Raw genomic sequence first — 25,686 nt, forward strand, 5'->3', positions numbered from 1 at the left:
ACCTAGACAGCAATTGATCCAACTCAGTAAGAAACAGATCATCGAAAGGTCTGAAAACAAGAGAATCTGGTAAACTGCCAGTTTTTCCACATCCAAAAAATGATAAACAAAAGAGAGTGGGGGAAGAATTGAAAAAGAGTACATTTTCAGTCATCACAACAGCTAAGAAAATAAAACGCGTTTTCCTCGGGGAGAGATTATGCTGAGGGGACCAGATACAAATAGAAAAGGTAATTCCTCTTGGGGGTTTCCTTTTCCTTTGATCTGTGGGATCTAAAAAAGAAAAAAGAAAAAATCACATAATCGTAATTTACTTCTCTCTTTTTCTCACATATTATTTTTCCGAATCGACCAAAGGTCTACTGCATTATTCACCAAGAGCTTTCAGAGACTTAAATGAATTCTTTTAGACCACGATTAGGAACCGACTTCAAACTTCGGTTGCCAAGCTCATACAGCTCGGTAAAGTAGATCTTCAAGGTTTGCCAGTACCCTAGGCTTGGATAAAGAGCACAGAATCTCGAGCGCTCCCTACAGTTCAGACTTTGAACCTACCTACTAGATAAAACCCGAGTTACCGAAGACCGGCTCCCTCGCTCCACCTTTTTTTTTTTTTTTTTTTTTTTTTCCGCTTAAAAGATCGGGTGAAGAGGGGGGTGGCTGAAATGGCCAACAGAAGGATTAATCACTTCTCCCCATTACATCAGCAACCCCCGCCCTTTCCTCCAAGATCCTCCTCCCCTAGAATCGTCGCTACGCACTAGCGCTCTCTTCGCCCACTCCCCGCTCTATTATATGCCCCGATACCTCCCCATTATCACCCGCCCCGCCACACTCTCCCTTTCCTCCTTCCCCCTCCAGGAGGGGTAGGGAGGAAACCAGAGAGAGGAAACAGGGCGTTGAAGGAAGGGACTTCGCGATAAGAGCGGAGGTCCCATTGGGCCACAGGTTGTATAGGAGCCTCCCATTGGCTGCTGGGCTAGAATTCCCGCCCCCTCCCTCCCCGCCCATTCACCCTTCCCCCAGCCACCGCGCGGCCCTCCCCCGCGCCCCTGGCCAGCCCCGCGGCGGGGAGGGAGCGACTGGGCGAGTGGTGGCTTCGGCGGTGTCAATGGCTCCTCCTGCCACGGAGCAGCAGCAGAAGCAGCGGCGACGGGGCTGAGGAGGAGGAGGATAGGTTCCTTTAAGGAGGAGGACCGACGACGCCTCATTTTCCCCCTATCTCCTCCCTTCACACTCATTTCCCCTTCGCCGAGGAGAGAAGGGGGGGGGAGGAGAGAGAAGAGGCCGAAGAAAGAGAGGAAAAATTCCTCACAGAAATCTCTTTCAGGGGGTGTGGGGGGGGAGGAAGAAGGAAAAAAAAGAGCCGGGCGCCCCCTGCTCCCTCCCTCCCTCCTCTCCCTCTCCTCTTCTCCTTCTCCCTTCCTCACCCGCCCGCCCACTCCCCCCGCTGCCGGAGACGCCGCTCGGGAGTCGGCAGGACCGGGATCTGTCTCCTCAGCCACCGTCGCCGCGCTTTGCCTCGGGATCCCAAAGCGGGCGGACGCGCTTTCTTTCTTTCTCTTGCTCTGCCCGTCTTTCTGTCTCCGTCCCTCGCGGCCGCCCCGCCCGGCGACCTCGGCCTTCCCCGTGCGTCAGGCCCTCCCGCCGGGCCTCACTCGGGCTCTCTGTGTCTTCCCGGGCCTTTCTCTTGATTCGGGGTCTCGCTCGCCCCTGCACTCTTACCATCTCCCCTTCCCCTCGCCCCCTCTCCTCTCCTCCCCCTCTCCCCACTCTCTTCTCCTGCATCGGAGCTCGCCGTGCGTGTGCGTGTGTGTGTCCCTCCGCCAGCGCCGCCACCTCAGCCCGGCAAATGAACTCCGTCCGAGCCGCCAACCGGAGACCCAGGCGAGTGTCGCGGCCGCGCCCGGTGCAGCAACAGCAGCAGCAGCCCCCGCAGCAGCCGCAGCCGCCCCAGCAGCAGCCGCAGCAGCAGCCTCCGCCGCCGCCGCAGCAGCAGCAGCCTCCACCGCCGCCACCGCCGCCTCCGCCGCTGCCTCAGGAGCGGAACAACGCCGGCGAGCGGGGTAAGGCCGCGTTCCCTCCGGTCCGCCCGCTGGTTCGGCCGGGAGCTGTGGGGAGGGAGACCGGGCGGGGGCGGCCTGTGCACCCCGGGGTGGGAGACCGCAGCTGAGCGGAGGCGGGACCCCGGGTGCCGCAGTGTCAGCCCGAGCCGGGCCCTGGCCGGCAGGAAAAGCCGCGGCTCTCCCACTCGCCCCGGCTCATGCTCAGGCCGCGCTTTGTTTGGTTTCGGGGGCTCGGCACCCTCCACCCCCACCCATCTTTTTGGCTTCTCGGCTCGTTCACGGATCCCGCAGGAGTCTGTTGGTGGCCGGGGGAAAGAGGACGGGTGGGATTTCCCCCTTTTTCTGCCGCCTTCCATGGTTTAGTTTCCCCCTTTCTATAATGGTAGGTGGGGGAAACGACTGGGAGTGATCGGGCGGTGGGGTTGGCTGGAGAACTTGTTTTCCCCCTTTTCTGTGTTAGCCTCCCCCTTCCTGTGGAGGAGGGGGAATCGGAGTGGTCTGTGGTATTGGCCGGGTAACTTGTTTCCCCCGCCGCCTTCCCCCCCCCAAACTCTCTAGTCACGGGGTAGGGGGAGCAGTGCCTCCTCTCCCAACCCCACAGTGTTTGCTACGCAGTTTGGCTTTAGTTGCAGAATCCCTGGAAAAGACCTGTTAAATCAAGACCTTTAAATAAATAAATATAGAATCTATCGGCCATTTCCAGCCCCCTCCCTCGCGTGCAGAGCAATTACCCTTCCGCTCTATCGACACTCCTCTGTCCTCCCTTAGCGACCCCCCCCCCCACGCCTCGGTGCTGCCCTCCGTCTCCTAGTGGGGTTTGAATGTCCCTTCCTTATAACTGACCCCTTGGGATTCTGTGTGTGTGTATGTGTGTGTGTGGTGTGCAAGGCCTAGTGAAATGTGTCATTTGGACCCAACTGTGCAGCACTGTCTGGTAACCACCATTGTCTAAAGGGCTGAGGCTCCTGGGTGTTGAATTCTGCTTTAGCAAAAATATTGTTCAGTTCTTCTAGGATAATGTGGTTATTTGAGGAGGTTTATGAGATGGGGGTGTTGCCCCTTGGTCTCCAAACGTAATTATTCTCTTTATTAATTAGCTGCTTGTGGTGGGGGTGGGGTCAGTACCATATTTATGTGTATGGTTGTTGTTTCAAGGAGAATGTTAGACATTTTACGTGTTTTGGTTGACGGATTAAGGTTAATGTTACATGTGTTAGTTGTCACACCTCCGATTAGGGGATTGAGAGTAAATGCCTTTTTAAAATTATACATTCTTACCTTAAAACTGTTTCATAGTACTTGATTAAATATTTAACAAATGAAGGAGGAAAATGTTAATTTGGAAAATACTTTAAAGGATTTTCAGTAGTCACTGTTACAGATAGTCCTTGAGAAAGCAGTTTGCTAAATGTCTTTCGATGATTCTTTGATGTATTTGCAATTTTTCCATGCATTTAAAAGATTTTAAATTTCATCTTTTTCTTTCATATCTGCCTATCAGGGTTCTCCTGTGTTCATTCAAATCATATTCAGGTCTCCTTCCAAAATTGGCAAAAATACAATATAGTTGAGAAAAAAATTTGAGAAAACGATGACACAAGGCTGAAATCCTACCAATTAATATTAAGGATTCTTTTGCTATAAGTAAGCTTTTGACATGAGTGCTGAATCAAAAGGTTTGAGCCAAAGTTAATTTAGTACCATTGTGTATTTTTAAATGTTTCTTCTGAATCTCCATTTCACTATTTCTGTATAATTTCAAACTTAGTTGAGGTAGTTTTATCTTGGATGTTTTTCTTCATTTGTTCAAAATTATCATCTACCAAAACCTATTTCCATTTGACATAAAGTGATAATACCACTTGCTTCTTGGCAGTCATGTGCCAAAGTGTCAGTTTTCTTTCCATTGATGTCCACAAACTGATCGACAAGGATTCATGAATCAAAATTTCAGGGTGTAGCTAACTAAATGGCAAATCACATTCACTGTTGAACTGTTGCTTTGCTACAGCTAGTAGAAACTGTTTTAGTGACTCTGTTGGCACAGAGGGGAAAAGAGCTTGCTGATTAGCCTTCAGGGAAAATAATATGGGTCTTTTAGAGGGCAAACAAATGGCTTCAAAATGAATAAAACATTAAGATGATTTAAAAGACTACAATAATTAATATTTGGCCAGTTTTATGTAAAAATATAACATTCTTTGAAATTGGCATTTTGATTACATTTTTAAATGTACAGTTTGCATAATGATCAGAACATAGTCAAGAAGAATAGTCTTTATTTCTTATGGAGCATGCACAGTGTCAACATTTCTAGTTTGGAAAGGAGAGGTGGTGGTGGTGATTTTTTTTTTTTTTTTTTTTTTTTTTAAGAATACTCTGGCTTTCACAGTTTTGATAAGGCAACTGAGGAACTACAAATAACTTTTGTTTTTAACTTTTTTACTAGCTTGTGATAGATATGTAACTATTGCATTAGACCCTTGGATAGAGTTACATAATAGTGGAAAAATAACTTTCCAGTTAGCCAGTTAAAATGAGATTCACTGGTTAAGACAATTTGAGTTAGTTCAACCTATATATAAAATCACTTAGTTTTTTCTTATGAAGGATGGGCTTTTGGCTTTTTAGTGTTAATATAATAGTTATAATTTCTTTTTCAAGCAAAAATACTGTCAGAACTGGTTTTTAGCTGCTTCCTTACCACAGGTGATTTAATTGGTATCAAAAAATAAATAGATTTGTATTTTTTTCTTTTACATAATAACCAATGTTTGAAGAAGAAAGCAGTTAAACATTATGTAGTGAAATCTTATGAGGACTCTTCAAAGCCTTTCATGGAAGATTTATTACATCCCACATTGGGAAATATCGGTCTGAGTATTTAATGGAATATTGTCTTCACTGAAGTTATCTGAAGTGGTCCACTGTTTTAAGACTTACTAATCATTGTTTTAGTCTTTTAATTTAAATTCCTGAGTTTTCACATAGCACTTTAAGCTAATAGAAAATAATTTGTGTTTCACATAGGGAAAACTTGATAATATATTCCATGACTTAATGAAACTGAAAGTAGGGTGGGGTTGGATTTTATATATATGTATTTAATTCTCAAAGGATTTGGTTTTTTGCAACGTTTATACTTAAATTCATCTTCTTTGCTGTCTGAATCTATTTGGTAGTCTTTCTAGAAGTGTGGGGAAAGTTTACAAGTCTACAGAAGTGCTGTGTATTCTGACAATAGTTTTGGGTTGTTAAAATTGATTACTTTGAGTAGATAATAGATGCAAATGATTTAAAATTAGAAAGGCCTCTTCCTACCCTTGCCTGCCAGCTACCAAATTCTTCTCAGAATCAATCACTATTATTAGTTTTTCATTTATTATGGTTTTTTTTTTTTAGAGAAGTTGTGGATATACAGAACAACCATGCATAAAATACAGGATTCCCATATAAACATGCGTAAAATGTAGGACTCCCATATACCACCATGCATTGGTGCAGTTCGTTTGTTACATCATATATTATGTTTTAATTAGTTAGAGATGAAATTTGAGTTTTGAAAATAAGTGTTTTGGAATTTTTTTTAGAGTTATTGGAAAAGTCATAGGATTGTTTCGAAATGCTGGAGTTATAACTGGGATATCATAGTTAAAGAAATTTAATGAATGTAATATATTAATGGCTTTTGCTATTAATTTCCAGTCTGAAACAATTTTGTAGAGTAAAAACTTAGTCTCTTTAATACCATATTTGGGAGATAAAGTCACATCTGTGACACTGGAATTACAGGGTTTTGGGGGTTTGGTTTTGTTTTCAACTGAATTTGTTGGAAGAATTCAATACATTAAGAATTGAATAAAATATTCCTGCTAGAGCTACATATTTATAATATGCAGCAGCCATGTATAATATGTATATATATAATATGGGGGTCTTGGTGTCCTAGATCTCTGTGCTAACTATACTTCTCTGTGACTGTTCTAGCCCATGATATTTTACCGACTGCTCACAGAATAAGGAACCTCTGCAGCCCTGATAGATAGAGGAGTTCAAGACATGGAACATGATTTTTCCTGATTTAGAAAATAAATATTGTGGAACTATGTACACACAAAAAAACCGACTTACCACCTGGCGACTAAACCTTAAATACTCAGGAAGAGTACATCCCTTGAGAGGAGAAGTACCACTCAACTTTTTGTGTGCAAAGGAAGCCTACTTTTTTATTCAGAGTTTAGAAATTATTTGAGGGGTAGAAATGGTGTAGTATTGATATTAACATTAAAGTTCTGATTAGGCCTAAGGGTTTTCCCTATATTACTTTGCTCTTTATTGGGAATTCTGGCAAACCCAAGGAAAGGCCAGTCATCTTAGAGATCTTCCAGGTAAGGCAGGAACCACCAGTACATACATCCTCACCTGTTAGTGAGGACTCCCACACTTAGATTTAGCAGACTTTAAGGCTATTATTTTCTCAGTTTTTTTTTGTTTGTTTGTTTTCCCTATTTTCTTACATTTGAAAATAAGCTAACTGAAATAATGAATTATTTCAACTTCAGGTCTCTTATTGTCCCCCTATTTACCCCTAAGTTAATCTTATGTTGTGTCTATCTTGTCCCACTTGACTCTGAAGTGTCGTTCTGTTTTAGACCTTCCTTTTCATTAATTTATCAGTCATTTGGGCCGCATTCTTGACTTCCAAAGAACTCCCATTAGTATGTGAGATTACTGGCAAGGTAGCCCCCCCCCCCCATTGTAGTTGTTTCCCTCTAAGAATGAAATTATGAAAAAACAAAATATAAGGGATGAACATTAATGTAAAATGTTAATAATAGGGAAATCTGTGGGGGCGCAGTCTGTACTTTCAGCATGATTTTTCTGTAAACTACAATTACTCTAATTAAAAAGGGGGGGGGGTGAAACAGTTGGATAGTATAATGGTAAGGAGCTGACAGAGCCAGATAATAGACCTGTGTCCTAATCCTGGCTGCACCACTCACTAGCTCTTTGACACTAGGCAAGCAATATAACCTCTTGGGGCCTTGTTTACTTCATAATTTTTAAGATAGGGATGATAATGCTTGCCTTATAGAATAGTTGTAAGAATAAGAGATAGTAAAGTACCTAACACAGGCTAGCTGCTCAATAAGTAGCAGCTCTTTTAAATATAAAAATAATAAGGGATGGGGTCAGTTGTATATAAAACTAAAATGTGCATGAGGGTTAAAGAGTTTCTGGCATACCCCAAAATGCCATCTAGGTGACTTGGTATCATCTTAGAATGGTTTGTAATTGTAAATAAGTAGTATTACACCTAATGAATATTACACCTTTGAAGAAAGAATAAGGAAACAGAAGAAACATGGGTTATTTGGAATAATAATAAAATTTAGCTCTGTATCTGCTATGTGCTGCAAGACTCTAAGCCGGACTCTTTCTTACATATTATCTCATTTAATCTTAGCAATTCTGTAAGGCAATTATTGTGCACCTTTTACAAATGAATAGACTCTGGCTCACAGCCATATAGCAGTGAAGACATAGTAGCAGAGAAGAAATTCAAAATTGATATAGATGACCCAGAGTTTCCTTTAAAAAGGGAAGTTATAGTTACATTTGGCAGAATGTCTCCAACACTCTCAGGGATGGAAGTAACCTAGCTCCCGTAGATCTGCCCCCATCCTATCCCATCTATCCTATTGGACGTGCACTAATCTGATGCCTTTGATTGCTTCATGTTTTCCAAGTAAACGCCTAATCATAATTTTAACTCTCATGTAGATTTGTCTCAAGAAGAGACTGCACTGATTGGCCAGCCTGGTCTTTTAGCTTGTTGAAATTACTAAACTCTAATTGTACAAAAAAGATTTCACCTGAATTACTCGTAAGTTATGAGTAAATGGGTACATCATTTTGTTGCATGGGTATAGACAGGACTATTTCGGGAGGGGAAAAAATGTGAATTGCATTAGTGTTAGACTTCAGTAGTAATTTTGACTGGTTTGTGGACCAAATATCCCTCATTATGGCTTGGTGTATTTACATGCGTAGCTTAGGTTTATGCAAGAAATGTGTTTAAACTTGATCCTTAGAAAATAGAGAAATGAAACCAAGTAACTTCCTTTATATAATTTATTTTAGTTGAAGGCAAATATTGAAAATATTTTACTTTAAAATGAATGTATTAATTGCATTTTAAAAAACTTGAAAACTCTCAAGATAAAATATTAAAGCAAGTGTAAGTTATATATGTTAGTTACTTACTCTCCCAGTTTCTAAAAATCCAATTGTTAAATGTTCTTCCCTTCTAACATATGAAAGATTGTGGGGCTGTGGACAAAAAAGGGGGAAAAGTTAAAAAAAAAAAAAAACTTTTCTATCTGGTGGCTAACCTTAAAAAAAAACATTAAGAAATACTTCCTTCCACATCTCATGGAGGGTGAGGTGCCATTCATCTTTTTTTGTGAAGAGGGCCTACTTTTTATTTTCTCAAAGCTTAGAAATTATTTGAAAGCTAGAAATGGGTAAGGTCCTGTGCTTTAAAATTATTTTTCTGGTTGTAGTGAATGATCTTAGTTTTACCATCTTTCTCTGGTGAACAGCAGCATTCATATTCCATATGGCTGAGTTGAATTGTGGCAAAATCTTTGTTAAAAGCTTTTCTTTTAGTGTGGAATTAACTGACCATCGTGTGGGTTCAACCTTGATTTGTTTTAGTATAATGATAAAACTGGCTTGAATTAACTTTGTTGGTTTGCCAACTCTATCTGGGTTTAGATGTTTTCTTGCTAATGTTCAGGATTTGGATATAAGAATTCTTTTTTACATTCAAGTATTGATTTTGAATCTGGCCTCCATAGTTTATAGCAAAATATATATAAGAACACCTGGTTTTATGAGACTTAACACATAGTGGAGGGGAGAGAGTTGACCTGTTATTTTGAGATGGACAGGTTTGATATGTGTGTTATAGTAATTGTTTCTTCCCACATGGTTGATCATACCTTTGGGGGGAGGGGAGCAATGAGGAGAATTAGAAGTGAATAGAATTTAACAAATGAAAAGTAGGAGTCATTCCAGGCTTCCTGTGTCATCACAGAGAAGGATCTACGAAGATTTATTTGACATAAATGGGGTTGGGGGGGGAGTAATAGAAGGCACTATATTTTGAAATCTAATATTTTTAGCCATGTGATTTTATGAAAAAGAGGATTGTGGACACATTCATTTTTTTCTTCTTTACATACAAAGTACAAGATGTTAAGATAAAAGCAGCCACTAAACTAATCCACAGTAGTATGTGAATGACTGATATCCTCTGAGAAAGGCATTTGTGTTTTTAAGAGATTGATTACTTAGCCAAATTTTGGTGTTTTAGGCCCAGTAAGAGATAGGAGAAATTAAGTGATTTGGAAAAAGACTTTTTGGTTAAGAGTGCTTCCTTAGAGGCTGATAAGGACTTTGGAGTGGGGTGGGGATGAGGGGGTGGCAGATTCCTCTAAGAATCTTTTACTTTGTTTATTTACTACTACTTCTGAAACTAAAAATTTCTTTAGGTGTCTCCCTCCTCACTTGTCTCTCTCTATACATATGTGTGTTTGTACATAAGTGTGCAGTTATTTAAATTGTGGAATGTATTAGTCTTTTCTAAACCAAGCTTTTTATTGATATATACAAGTGAAGAAATCATCACTGTCTAGCTTGATGACTTTTCGAAATCTATGTAACAAAACCTAGATCAGGAAATAAAACACTACCAGCATCTCAGAAGTCCCCCTCCAGTGCCCTCCCAGTTACTACTGCTGCCCATTTTTCTAACTTCTTAGATTAGTTTTACCTCTTTATGAATTTTATGTAAGTAGAATCACCCAGTTTGTACTCCTAGGTATCTGGCTTCTTTCCCCTAACATTTGTTTATGAGTTTTGTCCATCTTGTTGCTTGTAGCAATGGTTTGTTCATTTGGGTTGCTATAGAATATTACATTGTATTAATATACTACAATTTAACAATTCTAGAGTTGATGGGCATAGAGTTGTTTTCCATTTTGGACTGTCAGGAACACTGCTTGAACATTCTTACATGTATCTGTGGAATATGCCTAGGAATGTAGTTATTGGGTCCATTCATTTGTGTTTTGATTAAAAATTTTCTAAAGCAATAGTTTTTGAGTTCAATTTACGAATATTACAAGATCCTGTGAGTTTCGTATCTCAGCATATTACCATTGCTGTCTTTTCCCAAAGGCAAAACTTCCATTTCCTTTACAAGAAATGGAAGATAAAACAGCTTTTAGACAGATATGAATGAGTCTTTCCGTAATTAAGTTGCTATAACAGTTGATTTGAAAGGATGATTTTATTTAAAATATTAGTATGTTTCTTAGTTTTATTGGAGTTGGTAATTATATTCATTTGTTAAACTAATGGCCCTTAAGTACATTTAAAATGTAAGGAATAAAGAACATAATACATTAAATACTTGATTAACCTTTTTGTGTGTCTTTTGGTGTGTCCACTCTTTCACCCCTTCCCAGTCCAGTGTTAGTGCTAACAGTTAATCTTGTCCACAAAAACAGCATATAGGACACTGCCATGTTCCTTGCCATTTTCATTTTTTTACATATGGCCACATTTGATATTTAAATGCTGGGTTATTCTGTAGACATTTTCATATACAGATTTGATTCTTTAAACTTAAAAAAATAAAATTTAGTAGGTTTTTAAAAATACTTATTTCTGGTAAGTATACAATTTTTTTTTTCTGGTAATCAAGTTTACCTACCTACTTAATATACCTTTATTTTCCCCCGAAGATTGCAGGTTGGGTTATTTTGGGGTGGTGGGGGTTAGGGAATCTTTGATATTGAAAAATTTTTTAAAATACTATGGGCTTTAATATGTGATTCTGAATCTTCATTCTCAAAATTGCTGCTTCCTTTCGCTACTAAAGTGGACTTTTTTTTTTTTTTCCCTGTACTTCAGCTTGGAACTCTGTTTCCTACTGCTTTTAAGCTTATTCTTTTAAAGATTGTAAAAATATTTTGCTATTACTTGGCTGGTTGCTTTATTCTGTTTTTTTTTTTTTCCCTGCATATCCTTGATTACCCTTTATTATTTTGCAGTCAGCTTATTTTAAAATTGTGAAACTTCCACAGGAAAATCGAGGCACATTTTGTTCTTGAAGATGATTTTTATCGTATGGGAGGAAGGTATTAAAGTGCCTTTGCCAGCATCCTTGATTAGTTCTTCCCCAAGTGATAGCTTGTACTAAAATGCTAGTGGTTTAAAAATTTGTACTAGCTCTGGAAGAATTGTCCACTGAGAATGACAGTTGGAACTCTGTTCTTTGAGAACTACTTGCTAGAAATTAATGATATTATAGACTTAGATAATGAAGTCTGTTTTGTTATTTATTTTCTATTTGCTCTTTCAGCTCTTAACCAGTCCAGTATTAGTGCTAATGGTTGTTCCTTTTTGCTCACAGAAAGCAGTGTGAAAAATGTCGTTGCTACCTTCTTTTCCATTTTCTTTTATATATATAGCCGCTTGCAGTAAATGTTGCTGAGTTTGGGGATAAGGAATCTGAGCTTCTTCAGCGTTTCCCCCCCTCTGTCCCAGAGTGGTTTCTTAATCTTATTTCTAAATCAGGGGATTGAATAAGGTCATTCCTGAGATGTTGTAAAATTCTTCTTGTATCATTTGAGTTACCAATCAGTGAGGTCTGAATTTGTTAGGTGTTACTATATAAACGTGGTTCTCACTTTTATGCAACTTGCAGCTGAGTTAGACTGTGAGTAAATAACATTTGAGATCAGGATGAATTTACAAATATGCTTATTGATATTGTTTTCACTGTCTTCTGCTTTTTTGTTTATGCCCTTCTAGCAAGTAGAAATCAATTTATCCATTTATTAGATTAATATATCTTCTGAGCCAGCACATATTTTTCTGCCTAAGTCAGATAACGTATATTTTCAAGATGTGTAAAGTAAAATAAACTGGAGTTTATATTTATAACCTCATCCTGTTCACAGGACCAGAGTCTGTTAGCTTTCTGTGAAATGTTACGATGACGGTTTATTGTGGGTTCCCTACCATCCAGTATATGTTCTACCCTTTAATCATTTGTTGAATTACCTTTTTGCCACACTTCAAAATTTGTAGCAGCCCAAAAATTAAGCTAAATAAGAGAAACTTGTGCCTAGTAAAGGAAATTTCCTGCAGAACTGGGATCATGTGTCTTATTTTCATGGTGTTGTCTTCATTATATTCATTATTTATCCTTGTATCCAGAAATTGAAGGTAGGAAGACAAGTTTAAATTAAATTATATGTTTTTTGCTAGATTCTGAGCTTCTCAATTGCAGGGATAAACAACACTTGCAGGTTCCTCATAGCATCTGTAATCTTATATACCAAATAGTTGCAACTCCCTAGGTGCCTTTATGGATCTTTCCAATTCTGTCTTAGATTCCCTACTGCAGCATTTCACAGGGAACCAGTCTCTATTTCTAAGTCATTTGATTTGAGAATCTCTTAGCTGTAGTCTCTAAAGCTGAAAAACTGAGCTGGGAGTTCTGTGTGTAGTGATGTTGTCTAGGGTCTGTAAAGTTAATTCTCTGGTTTCAGAGGGCTTGAAAAATGTCACATACCAATTATAGATGTGCATTTATAAAACACATACTTATACACAGTGTAACTGGAAATACAAACTTCATTTAGTGAAGTACCTAAAAAATTTTGGTGAAATGTTAGTAGCAGTGTCTTGGGATGATGGTTGCTTTTTCTACATTTCTTTGTTTTTCTAATACTTTATATGGGATTTGCAGAGAGGTAGATTTGTATTTAAAAAGAACTTAATAGTTCTGATTTTAATATGATCTCCTACTATTTGGTTTGATGACGTACCCTCCAGTGAGTATCATTTTAAATTTGCATAAATGCCTTTAAAGCTTTAACATTTTTCAGTACTATAAGTGTGTTCGTTTATGGACATTTTTAGATTTTGTATCCACAGTAACTTTGAATGATAATTGAGTATATCATTTCTAGGAATGAGAATGAGTTTGGAATGAAAAACAAAGTTTGATATTTAGAACTTTGAACCAGTGATTCTGTCTTTTGAGGATAAGTTTGTGAATATAGCATAGAATTTTTTTTCATCAGAAAATTATATTAGATTATGGTAATAAGTGTATAGAATAATATTTTGGTTAAATGCCTGACTGAATGATGGAAGATGGAAACTTAGTGTGCAAATGAACTGGATAATTAGAAAGGAACAATTTATTGTTGGTCACAACTGATAGCCATTTCTTCTGCGGTGTACGACTGGTGGTATGGACTCATATCTCTTTGGTAATTTTGTTGGGGGGTATTTTCTTTTCATAAAAGTAGATTTAGCTATGAATAAATTAATGATAAACATTTTATTAAGTTCTGAAACAGATTGATAAGCAAAAATTGTTTTCATCATTATCAAAAAACACTCCTCATTTTCTAAGAAGCTATATTCTAAGAAATTTTGGATCATGAGACCTAAGGTATTGGGGATAAATGCGAAGAACCTGGAAATGGCTTTCAAAAAATACGACCTTTGAAACTTAAATTTAGTTGATTAACTAAAATTATTGATTTTAGTTATTGTTAATTGATTCAGTTCACATTCACTTGACTAATGTTTTCTTCTGGCCATCTTACAGTCCCCTTTTAAACCTAAACCAAGAGAAAACAATTGTTTTTCTATTAGAAAATACACTAAAACCTTTCATTAAAAGAAGTGACCTAAGGGTTTTTGTTTGTTTTGTTTTTTTTTTAAGTAGGAGCTACTGGTGTGCTATTAGGGCAGATCAGTCATTAAGTGTAGATTCTAGGTAGTAATCAGCATCGTCTTAGGAAGAGCTGATTACATCAGATGTATTTAAGTTATTTTTTTGAAATAGTGACTTTTGGTAGTTGAAAAGGAAACAACAAGCGCAATATAGTCAGATTTAAATAAAGCTTTTATTAAAAAATGAGCAGTTATATTAGTGTATCAGTTGGGAGATATTTTTAAAAGTTCTGTTACATAAGATAGAAATAGTTAATGCTAGCCATTTGCAAATAGGCACTTAATAAATGGTGGTTTCTGTTTCCCTTTAACTTCTCTGGACCTACCGGGTTGTTCATATAGTTAATAATTTAGGTTACTGGGCATATCAAGTTTATAGATTATTGTTATTTTTTTAATTGCGTGAGGTTAAGTAGCTGAAAAGCTAAGAATAGAAATCAAATAACTTTGAATAGTCTTTAAAAAAATAAAGCAAATGAGCTGTAATCTATATAGAAACTAAAACAAATGAGTAGATGCTTACAGATGTCTAACAGGTCTAAGAACAGTAGAAAGCTATCTGGGCTGTAATTGAATGAATCATTCTAAAGTGTGTGTGCGTGTGTGTGTGTTTGTGTATAAACACATGTTGTACCATAGCAGTAAGGCTTATAAAATGTTGGAGTAGTTGAAAATTACATCTATCAGAAAATGTTAAGTGTTAATGAGGGATGAGCTTAACCTTTCACATGGTTGATGGTAATTCTTACAAGAAAAATATTTCTCAGTTATTTTCGATTTGCTCAAAACTTAGGTAGAGAAAATTAATTTAAACTATTAAGCTGATTATTTAGACTAGTGTAAACATTTGGTAAACTCTAAAATGGGACACCAAAAAAGTTTATATACTTTTTTGATGGCAGCTATTAGTATTAGATGTTTTAGTGGTTCTACATAGACAGAGAAGATAAATTAGTTAGAAATAGAATTAAAGAATGTTTGAAATAGAAGGAACCTTAGTCCTGGTTATTGAGGTTTATTCACTTGTTCAGGGTGGCATTTGGAATTAACTTCCAAATCTTCTAGTTCTCAAGCAGTGATGATGGTGGTATATCTTCTTCCAGAATTTTATTATTCTGTTCATTTTTCAGTTTAGTGAGTTATTGAACCTATTAATCTGACAAAGATTTTTGCAGTTTGCCAGTTGAACTATGAATACATATGTGTATGTATGTATATATGTATGTATTTATTCTTTGAAAATTGTTCTCAATGGCTACATAATACATTTTATGTATGTACTTAGAATTTATTTAATCTTTCCCGTATTATTAGACATTTAGATTACCTTTACTTTTTCTCTGTCTATGTATTACACTGTAAGTAGAAACCATCAGGCTGGTTCTGTGAGTTGGAGATTCTCCTCCTTTCCAAAGACAATGATAGATTAAACACACACACACACATATGCACATACACAGTTAATATTATCAGACTTTTAGAATGAATATAGCTGCTTAAGTCTGCATCTTTCCCCTCTGAAAATCATAAAAGAGAAAAGGATAAGAAAAATTCCTCAGCTTCCATTTTCAGTGAACTGAAAGACAGAATATATAGACTCCAAAGATTGTTTAGGAACTATCAAAAACATCTGAGAAGGGACAGAAGCAGTGAATTTAAATGTACTTACTGAAGGTGAGAGGCTCAACTTCAAGTTCAAAAGCTAAATCTCTTGTTTGAAACGACAGAGTTGGTGGCAGAAGTACTTAGTTCAATTCAGAAGAGATGATAGAGCGAAACAAAACACACACAGCCGTATATGCAGGAACCAGTTTTTCTTTGGATATAGCAAAGGAGGAGGAAAGAATATAATAAAGGTAGCATCTCAGATCAGTGGAACAAAGATTGATTGTTCAGTTAACTTTTGGGACAGCTGGATAGCCATCTGGAAAAAAAGTTGAAACTGTATTTCACACATATACAAAATGGATAAAAGATTTAATTAGACGGAGAACATCTTCTTGACCAAAAGGGGAATGTGAAAGGAAATGAAATAAGCTTCAGTAGCAGAGAGATTCCAAAAGGAGCCGAGAGGTCACTCTGGTGGGCACTCTTACGCACAATTTAGACAACCCTTTTTAGGTTCTAAAGAATTGGGGTAGCTGGTGGTAGATACCTGAAACTATAAAACTACAACCCAGAACCCATGAATCTCGAAGACAATTGTATAAAAATGGAGCTTATGAGGGGTGACAATGTGATTGGGAAAGCCATAAGGACCACACTCCACTTTGTCTAGTTTATGGATGGATGAGTAGAAAAATAGGGGAAGGAAACAAACAAACAAACAAACAGACAAAGGTACCCAGTGTTCTTTTTTACTTCAATTGCTCTTTTTTACTTTAATAATTATTCTTGTTATTTTTGTGTGTGTGCTAATGAAGGTGTCAGGGATTGATTTAGATGATGAATGTACAACTACGTAATGGTACTGTGAACAATCGAATGTACGATTTGTTTTGTATGACTGCATGGTATGTGAATATATCTCAATAAAATGAAGGTAAAAAAAAAAGATTTAATTATGCGAAATAAAGCCATGAAAGTACTAGAAGAAATATTGAAGAAATGTTTTTTAAAATCTTGGTGTAAGACCTTTTAAAGTCATAAAATGATTGATACATTTTACTACATTAAAAAAATACTTCAAATATAAAAAGCCACCATAAATAAAAGTACAAACTTAAGACTGGGCAGCTTATTTTCAGTTGATATTGCAAAAGGTAGTCTTCCTAAATGTATGTTAAGAGCTGGAAATTAGACAAGACCCTGCAATCCCCGGAAAAATAAATAAAAATATGAACAGGTAATTCACAGAAAATGAAATGCAAATGGATTTTAAGCATATGATAATTTGCCAACCTAATTCGCGGTAAGAGAAATTAAAATTAAAACTATAATGATATAGTTCATCTATTAGGCAAAAGCACAAAAGTCGAATGCCATACTCTTAGTTGTGGGGCTGTAGGCTAAAAGGTGCACTTACATATTGCTGTCAAGAATGCAAATTGAAATAACCCCTCTGGAAGGCAATTGGTCAATATCTACCAAAATAAAAATGTATTTACTCTTTGATCCAGTAGGTTGTAATTCCTGGAATTTATCTTACAAATGTTTGCACACCTGCAACATGACACATGTACCAGATTATTTTGTAGCATAGTTTGTAGTAGCAGATTAGAAACACCTAAATGTCTATCACTGGGGGATTGGTTACAGAAAGTATGGGAAACCCATACAATGGAATATCATGTAACTGTAAGGAAAAAAAATGAGAAAAGTTCCTGGGCTAAATAATTTATATTTATATATTTTTTTGTAATTCATAATCACACTTGGAGAGGATGCACCAGAAATTTAACAAGAGTTACCTGGGGGGAGGCAGAAAGGAAGTGAGCAAATATATGAAAGATTGAGAGGGAGACATTTCACTCTTAAAAATAAAAATGAAAATATTACCTATTCAATACTCAAAGACAAACATCTCTGGACTTTAAAAAAAAAAAAGCAAAGCACTAAGTTTAGGGTTTAAATACATGGGTTTGCTTGAATCTGGTTTCGATGCAGACAGGAGCTTCTGGAAGTTCATCTCCTTCTAGATAGAGACCCAGACTACCTAATATTGATGGGGAGACGGAGGAGCAGAAGTGTAGAATCTTTTTGCTACCCAAGAAATTAGGGGACTGAGTCATGAAGAAGCTGAAAGAGCTGTGTGACCACTGCTTAGGTGTATGGCTTATGTAAATTATATGCCTACAATAATGAAAAGAAGCAGTGAAACCCTCTTGGATAAGATGTCAGCCAGCCTGCCTATAACTTAATAACTAGATCTCCAGGAATAGACATCTGTAGCCATTATAAAACCTCATTCTGGAGAGGGGGACTTGGGTGAGAAGAGGCAGCAAATGGAAATCTGTTAGGGTGATATAAGCAGACCCATAATCACATATGTATACACACAAACACCTTTGACTTATGATACAGCTGTAATCAAAAATTCAAAAACACAAGAAATACTAACCCTGAAAAGTGTTAACACCTTCATTAGAAAGAAAAATAAAGAAAGTGCTCTCTGTATACAGATATAGAAATATCTTCAAGATTTGTTGCTTGGTGGGAAAAAAGGAAATCATGATACAGTATGTATAGTATATTTCCTTGTGTGCAGAAGTGGGGCAGGGATCATTGATACTCAGGTTTTAGTAAATCTTTAATTTATGATGTGTAAATAATGGAACAGTCTTAAAAGAATTAAGTGTATTTAAGATCCCAAAAGAGATAAAGGAATAACCATAAAAGGGACAAACTTCATACTATCTTTCCTCAAAATTTAGGAGTGTAACTGTTCAGTTTGAATTCTATACCCATTTAAACTACCAGCAAGAATGAGGCCCAAGTGAGGATATTTTCATGTACACCTACTAAGAGTTCATCACTAAAAACTTGATATATGTGAAAACCAAAGGGTGTACTTAGGAAGAATAGTAAATTAGAAGGATTGAATGAAAGAATACAGTGATGAATAAAGAATTGGCAAGATATGTTGAGAAATGAGATTGTTGTAAATGTGTGTGTGTGTGTGTGTATATATGTAAAACGTTATATAAAATGTAAAACCAAAATACTAGACAATAAATAACAAAGTTGGTGGAAGGGTAGGGTAATTCATTGAGTGAAGAATGCTGATATTTTTGTCTTGTTCTCAAAGAGTGAGTATAGAGATACTGATGAACTTTAGGGTGTCTTATAGAAATAAGTAGCTATTTTTGTGGCTCTGTAGCCAGAATATCTGGATGAAATCCTAGTCTGTCCTTACTGGCTGTGTGAAAATGAGGAGTTATTTCACCGTGCTTTCTAAATTTCCTTATCTGAAAATTGAGGATGACCAGAGTACCTTTTCATAGTGTTGTAGTAAGGATTTGGTAAAATAATACATGTAAAGCCATATGCCTATTGCTTTTACTTTTTTAGCTTAAGGATGACCATAAAAAGAGTAGAAATAAAATCTGTGGCGTCCAGACCAGCAAAACTAAATTTAGGAAATGAAGAAAGCTTAACTGTTGATATACTATCAGGATCAGTTGAACCTATTTTAGTTTTCGGTTTTCTTTTTCAAGCAGTTCTAACTGTTTTGGTATTGGTACCTACCGTGTTGGTATTTAATGACTTTTATTCTTTCTTAGAGATCTGTCAAAGAACAAAGAAAAAAATACAATTTAAAAAAAAATCATTCTATCTTGCAGTTACCACATGAGTCCATTGGACCCTTATATAAATTTCAAATAGATCATGGGATCTCAATGGTCTGATTTTTTCTGTATCTTGAAATATTTTGCTGTTTCATTTTCCTAGATATTTCATCATTACCAGTTATTCCTTACCATATTAAAAAAAGAATAAAATAATAAGCAAGAATGGTTGAATCTCCTAGAATGATGATGAAAGAGGAAAATGGTCATTTTTCAGTTTTCTTATTGTAATGCCCAAGAATTGAGTCCTTTTTCAGGAAAGTATAAAAGGAAGATAGGAGACATCATCTTTATAGTTTTCTTATACGTGTCTTTAAACACAGTTGAGAATTTGGAATTTTTCATTTTTCACCCATAATGCTAAAGAGAAAGAAATAGGAAGATAGTTTACAGTTATTAGACAAATCAGAAGATAAATACAAAGAGATAAATAGCACTGTAGACTTCAGTTGTCCAATATAGTAGCCACTAACCACATGTGACTGTTAAATTTAATAAAATTTTAAATTCAATTAGTCACCCCAACCGTGTTTCAAATATTCAATTAGCTACATTTCACTATGGCTACCCTATTGTACTGTGCATATAAAGAACATTTCTCCATCATTGCATGAAATTCTATTGGATACTGCTGCTCTAGACTCTAATAATGATAGTGAAATTGATCATGTAAGTGAAATTTCAGACAGGTCTGGAAATGATCATATCTTACACGAATTTTCTCAAACTTAAGATCAATGAACGTACAATATATTTCTACAGATAGGAAGAAAATGGGGTATTCTCATCCAGTTAAGTCATTTAACAGGAAGGGGGCTGTATTAGTTAGACTTCTCTAGGGAAACAATCAACAAGAGATATGTAAATAAAAGATTTTTTTATACAAGTGTCTTAGCAACTGTGGGGATGCACGAGTCCAAATTCCATAGGGCAGGCAGCAAACTGGCAACTCCAGTGAAGGTGTTTGATGAACTCTTCAGGCAATGAACTGGCAACTCTTAGGAAACGCTTCGCTGGCTAGCCAAAGAAGTGAAGGTCTTCTGTCTGTCTCGCTTAAAAGTCTTCAGCTCATTGGATTAAATCCAGCTGATTGTATTCTCTTTGTGGAAGACATGCCCTTCGTTGATGTAATCAGTCACAGTTGCAGCCAATTGACTGATGATTTAATAAACCAGCCTTCTAGTTTATTAACCAGCCACAAATGTTCTTCATTAATCTTTAGGCCAGTGCTTACTTGACCAGACACCTGGGTGCCATCACCTGGCCAACTTGACACATGAACCTAATCATCACAGGGGCCCTCATGTAATATTTTGTAAGAAGATCTTGGACCAATCCCCTTTTGCTAAAAAAGGTCCTGGGACAGGGTTCTTTCATCTTTCATGATGTTGGTAAAAAAGTTTTCTTGGTACAAAGATGTTTACTATGCTTCAGTTCTTGTTAAAATTTCTAATAGAGTTGATTTTCCTATTCCTATTCCTTTATGCTCTCTAAAAATTGTCTAAAATATTTTTTAAACAGGGTCCATTCAACCAAGGTGGTAGCGTTTGAAGTACAAGAAAAAGGCAGGAAAGGGGAAAGTAGAGAGTAAAGCATACATTGTGAATGTAGTACCAAAATAAAATAACAGATTATAATTAATCACAATAAATAGATTAAACACATCCATTTGTTAAAAGATTATCATAATAGATTTTAAAAATAGAGTAGAGGTACTGTTGCTTGTAAGAGGTATCCTTAAAGCAAAGGGACATCTAAAGTAAAGGGTTGGAAACACGTTGAATTAAACACATACATTTATCTTTGTTTCCTCTTGAAACACAGTAATGTTACAGTAAAATAGTTTTTTAAATCCATAAAGACTTGAAGACAGAAAAGGGGGAAGAGATCAAAGAAATCAACGTTTTGGAAACTGAAAAGTGAATGGATAAGTGGTAACTGACTTAGTATACCCAATAAGTTTGAAACTTAAGCCTGTAGGAATGGAAGGGACACATGCCAAAGAATGCTGGAAAGACTTAGGCATAGAGCACAAGTACTTTGAAGGGTAAGGAGAAGGCAGTGCCAAAACCCCGAGTACTGGTTACAAGGCTTTAAAAAGAACAATTGTACTTCCAGCTCCCTTCCTGCATCCTGTGCGACTAGGCACTAGCGTCTTCACTACCTGGGTAGAAAGCAGAAGGTTTATTGTTTGAGAGAATATACTAGGTGCAGGTAGATAAGGGTGGGGCCTTCAAACCTAAAATGGTGATTGGGTGGAAAATCTGCATATGGAAAGTTGAGAATCCCAGTTCCTCCCCCCTCCTTGCCTCCTTGAATACTAGCTTCTAGGGAAGAGATTAGATTACTTTCTGGGAAAACTATCCTATCCAAGACCATACACTTACCAATACAGACACTTTAAAATTATTGTGTCCCTATTTTATACTCTACAACAGTGGCTCTCAAACTTTTTGGTCCCAAGACCCCCCAACTGTTCAAAAATTACTGAGAATCCCTAGGAGGTTTTGTTTATATGGGTTGTATCTATCAATATTTACTCTTAAAAAAAATTATAATTTTTTTAAGTTTTAAAATATTCCTTTAAACCAACAACAAACCCGTGATATATTAGCCCAACACACTTTTTAAATGAAAAACAACTGTTTCCCAAAACAACAACATTTAGAGTGGGATTATTTTACATTTTTGTATCTAATGTCCATCTTAGTAGAAACCAACTGGATTTTACTATCTGTTGCTTCATTTGGTCTGTTGCTATATCCCACGTCATGTAGCTTTCGTAAACTCTACTGTGCACTTGTAAGAAAATGAGTGAAAAAAGGATATTAATATCTCAGTATTAAGAAAATAATTTTGACCTTACAGACCCCTTGCAAAAAAAAAAGTCTTGATTACTCTAGGGATTCCCTGAATGTACTTTGAGGATAGCTGCTCTACACTGAAGTCCACCTGTGATAACCCCCCACAGAATTATTAAACAGCATTTAGTGCCTTCTTATATATGAATGGACAGTCAGAGATTACCAGACAATTGAGGAAAACTGTAACATGAAAGATGGAAGATAAAGCAGAAAGATGGGAACAAGTTTGGAGAAGCAGAGGTGGTACAGGAAAGAAAACTTGAAAGACTAATAACCACAGAGAGCTAAAAGAAGTTATTGCATTTGTGAAACCAGAACTGAAGGCTGTAAATAAGGAACATCAGAGAACAATAACAAGAAGAAATTTAAAATATCAGCAGATAAGAAATGTGGAGGATGTAACTATAATGTAATGGAAGGATTTGTTGATAGATACCTTTGTAACATAGGCGCAAGGAAGGACTTTGTATACAAAACTTCAAAAGCACATTGCATGAGCCAGAAAGTGGCATGAACTTAATTCAGAATACATCAGAATTAAGGAGTTCTGTGTATTGAAGGGACATCAAGACAGAATGGGAGAATATATTTGCAAAATATAAGAACTAGTAAGAGATATAACTTCTGGAAAATTCAAAGAACACCTGAAAAATCAAAAAGAAAAGGACAGCCACCCAATATAAAAATATGTAAAGCTTCTAAACAGGCAGTTCATGGAAGGATGAACCCCAAAGCTAATAGGACTATGAAGAGGTGCTCAGAATCTTTAGTGGTCAGAAAAATGTAAGTAAAAACTAAATCATTTTACATATATTAGTTTGGAAAAAATGAGAAGCTGGATATGCTAGTTATCTATTTCTGCATAATAGATGACCCCAGAATTTAGCAACTTAAGACAATAAATGTTTATTAACTCAAAGGTGTTGTGATGATAAATTTTATGTGTCACCTTGGCTAGACTGTATTACCCAGTTATTCAGTTAAACAATAAGCTAAGTTTTGCTGTGAAGGTATTTTTGTAGATGTGGTTAACATCTGAAAAATCAGTTGACTTTAAGTAAAGGAGTTTATCTTCGATAATCTGAGTGAACCTCATCCAATCAGTTGAAAGGTCTTAAGAGCAAAATTGAGGTTTCCCTGAGAAAGAAATTCTGCCTCAAGACTGCACCATGAATTCCTGCACGAGACTTTCCAGCCTGTGTGGCCTCCTCTGTGGTTGTAGACTTGCCAGCCCCTATAAGCCCATTCCTTGAAATCAGTCAGTCTGTCTAACAGTTAGTCGTGTAATCTCTTTCTGGTTCTGTTTCTCTGGTGAACCCTGACTGATAGAGCTGCTGAAAATCAGGAATCTAGAAGGATCCGAGCTGGGTGCTTCTCTCAAGGTCTCATGAGGTTGCAGTCAAGCTGTTTCCTGGGGCTGCATCATCTGAAGGCTTGATTGGGACTGAAAGATCTGCTTCTAAGATGTCTTGTTAGCCTCTGGCAGGAGGCCTCAGTTCCTTGCTGGTTCTTGGGAGAAGATCTCAGTTCCCCACTGCAGTGCCTGGGCCTATCCACAGGTGGCTGCTTGAGTGTCCTTATGACATGATATCTCTTCCCCCAGAGTAAATGATCCAGTAGAACAAGAAAGCAAGAAGCAACTATGCCTTTTATGACTCAGTCTCTCAAATTGTATACTGACACTTCCTGTCTGTTGTAATCAACTCATTAAGTCTAGCCAGTACTTAAGGGGGCTTGGGGGAGAATTAGGCTTCATCTTAGGAAGGGTGGAGTATCAAAGAATTTGGGGACTTTAAAAACCACCCCACTACCCGGCATCGTGGGACTGAGTATCTTCTTGACCAAAAGAGGGATGCAAAATGAGACGAAATAGTTTCAGTGGCTGAGAGATTTCAAATGGAGTCGAGAGGTCACTCTGGTGGATATTCTTATGCACTATATAGATAACACCTCTTAGGTTTTAATGTATTGGAATAGCTAGAAGTAAATACCTGGAACTACCAGACTCCAACCCAGCAGTCTGGACTCCTGAAGACAATTATATAATAATGTAGATTACAAGGGGTGACAGTGTGATTGTGAAGACCTTGTGGATCACACCCCCTTTATCTAGTGTGTGGATGAGTAGAAAAATGGGGATAAAAACTAAAGGACAAATGAGGTGGAATGGGGGGATGATTTGGGTGTTCTTTTTTCACTTTTATTTTCTATTCTTGCTCTGGTTCTTTTTGATGTAAGGAAAATGTTCAGAGATAGATTGTGGTGATGAACGCATAACTATGTTATCATACTGTGGACAGTGGATTGTATACCATGGATGATTGTATGGTGTGTGAATGTATTTCAATAAAACTGAATTTAATTAAAAAAAAAATGTCTAATTCCCCCCCCCCCAAAAAAAAAAGCCACCACACTGGTTAGTGCCAGTATTGATGGAGATATGGGAGTGTAGACTGTAGCCATAAGCACATGAATGCCTTATGGCCCAATGATTTCATCTCTAGACATGTATCTCAAGATATTTGTAATAGCTTCATGAGGGGGCATGCACATGGCTGTTCATTGCAGTACTTCTTGTAATTGCAGGGAGTTGGAGGCAATCTGGGTGTCCCATATACCAATCTGAGTGCAGATAGGTAAAATTTGTGGATGCACATGGACCATTATGCAGCAATTAGAACTGATTAGATTTACATGTACCCAGTGGAAAATGTAAGAAACAGAATGAGGAGGTTGTAATAATATATAGATTAAAAATCCACATATACAATACCACTGAATTATATACTTGAAGGGGTTAGAATGGGAGATTCATGTTGTATATATGTTAACACAATAAAATTTTCTTTAAGAATCCAGGTGTACAAACTAATGCTTGTTTTGTAATACTAACATTCTTGTTAAACAAATTAGAGTAGTTACCTTTGTATAGGGAGGGGCATGAAAATGGGGAATGAGGATAAAATAAATAAAACAATTTAAAATATACCAAGAGAATTGCTAGATGATGAAGCTTAGGACATCTCCCAGGAAATAGAATCAAAAGACCAAAATATAGAATATGGCTGTGAAAAATTAAGAAAAATAGCAAATCATCAGTTCAGGAGGAGGCCTAACTCTTAAAAAATAGTTCTAAAAAGAGGAAAGTAATATAAACAAATATCTCAGTATAATTTCTCAAAAATAAAGAACTTGAATTTGCAAATTGGGAGGGCCCAGTAAGCATTCATAACAGTAAATGATGCAAGGCCCACATGGTGGCATATCATGATGAAATTCAGGACAAGTGGGGATAAAGCTTCCAGAGAGAGTTGGGGAAAATCACATACCAGTGATCTAGAATCAGAGTTTCATTGAACTTCTCAAAAACAAACCTGATACTCAAATGATGTCTTCAGATTTCTGAGGAAAAATTATTTCTACCTTAGAATTCATTACCAAAGCACAATGTCACTGAAATATGAAGGTAAAATAAAGTATGACACCTTGAAGTATATTAAGACATGTATTTTAAAAGGTCAGAAAATGGACATCTGCACAATCATTATATCTCACAAACTTAATAAAGATAGGCAACACAATTGACAAGCTTGATTTAAAAGATAAAGAACCCTGTATACACCCATTTACCTGCTG

General features: G+C 37.0%; 1 protein-coding gene and 1 pseudogene across 1 annotated transcript in view; one reads left to right on the top strand and one right to left on the bottom strand.

Moving 5' to 3' along the window:
• LOC119512096 overlaps positions 1–1,211 on the bottom strand; it is a 112,933-nt pseudogene extending 111,722 nt beyond the window's left edge.
• FBXO11 (F-box protein 11) overlaps positions 1,200–25,686 on the top strand; it is a 100,055-nt gene continuing 75,568 nt past the window's right edge. Inside the window, exon 1 of the mRNA XM_037807224.1 lies at positions 1,200–2,066. Coding sequence (XP_037663152.1) covers positions 1,853–2,066 — 214 coding nt within the window. The 5' untranslated portion in view covers positions 1,200–1,852. The remainder of the gene's footprint in view (positions 2,067–25,686) is intronic.

Source organism: Choloepus didactylus, chromosome 17 (genome assembly GCF_015220235.1).
Source record: "Choloepus didactylus isolate mChoDid1 chromosome 17, mChoDid1.pri, whole genome shotgun sequence".
Classification (NCBI taxonomy): Eukaryota; Metazoa; Chordata; class Mammalia; order Pilosa; family Megalonychidae; genus Choloepus; species Choloepus didactylus.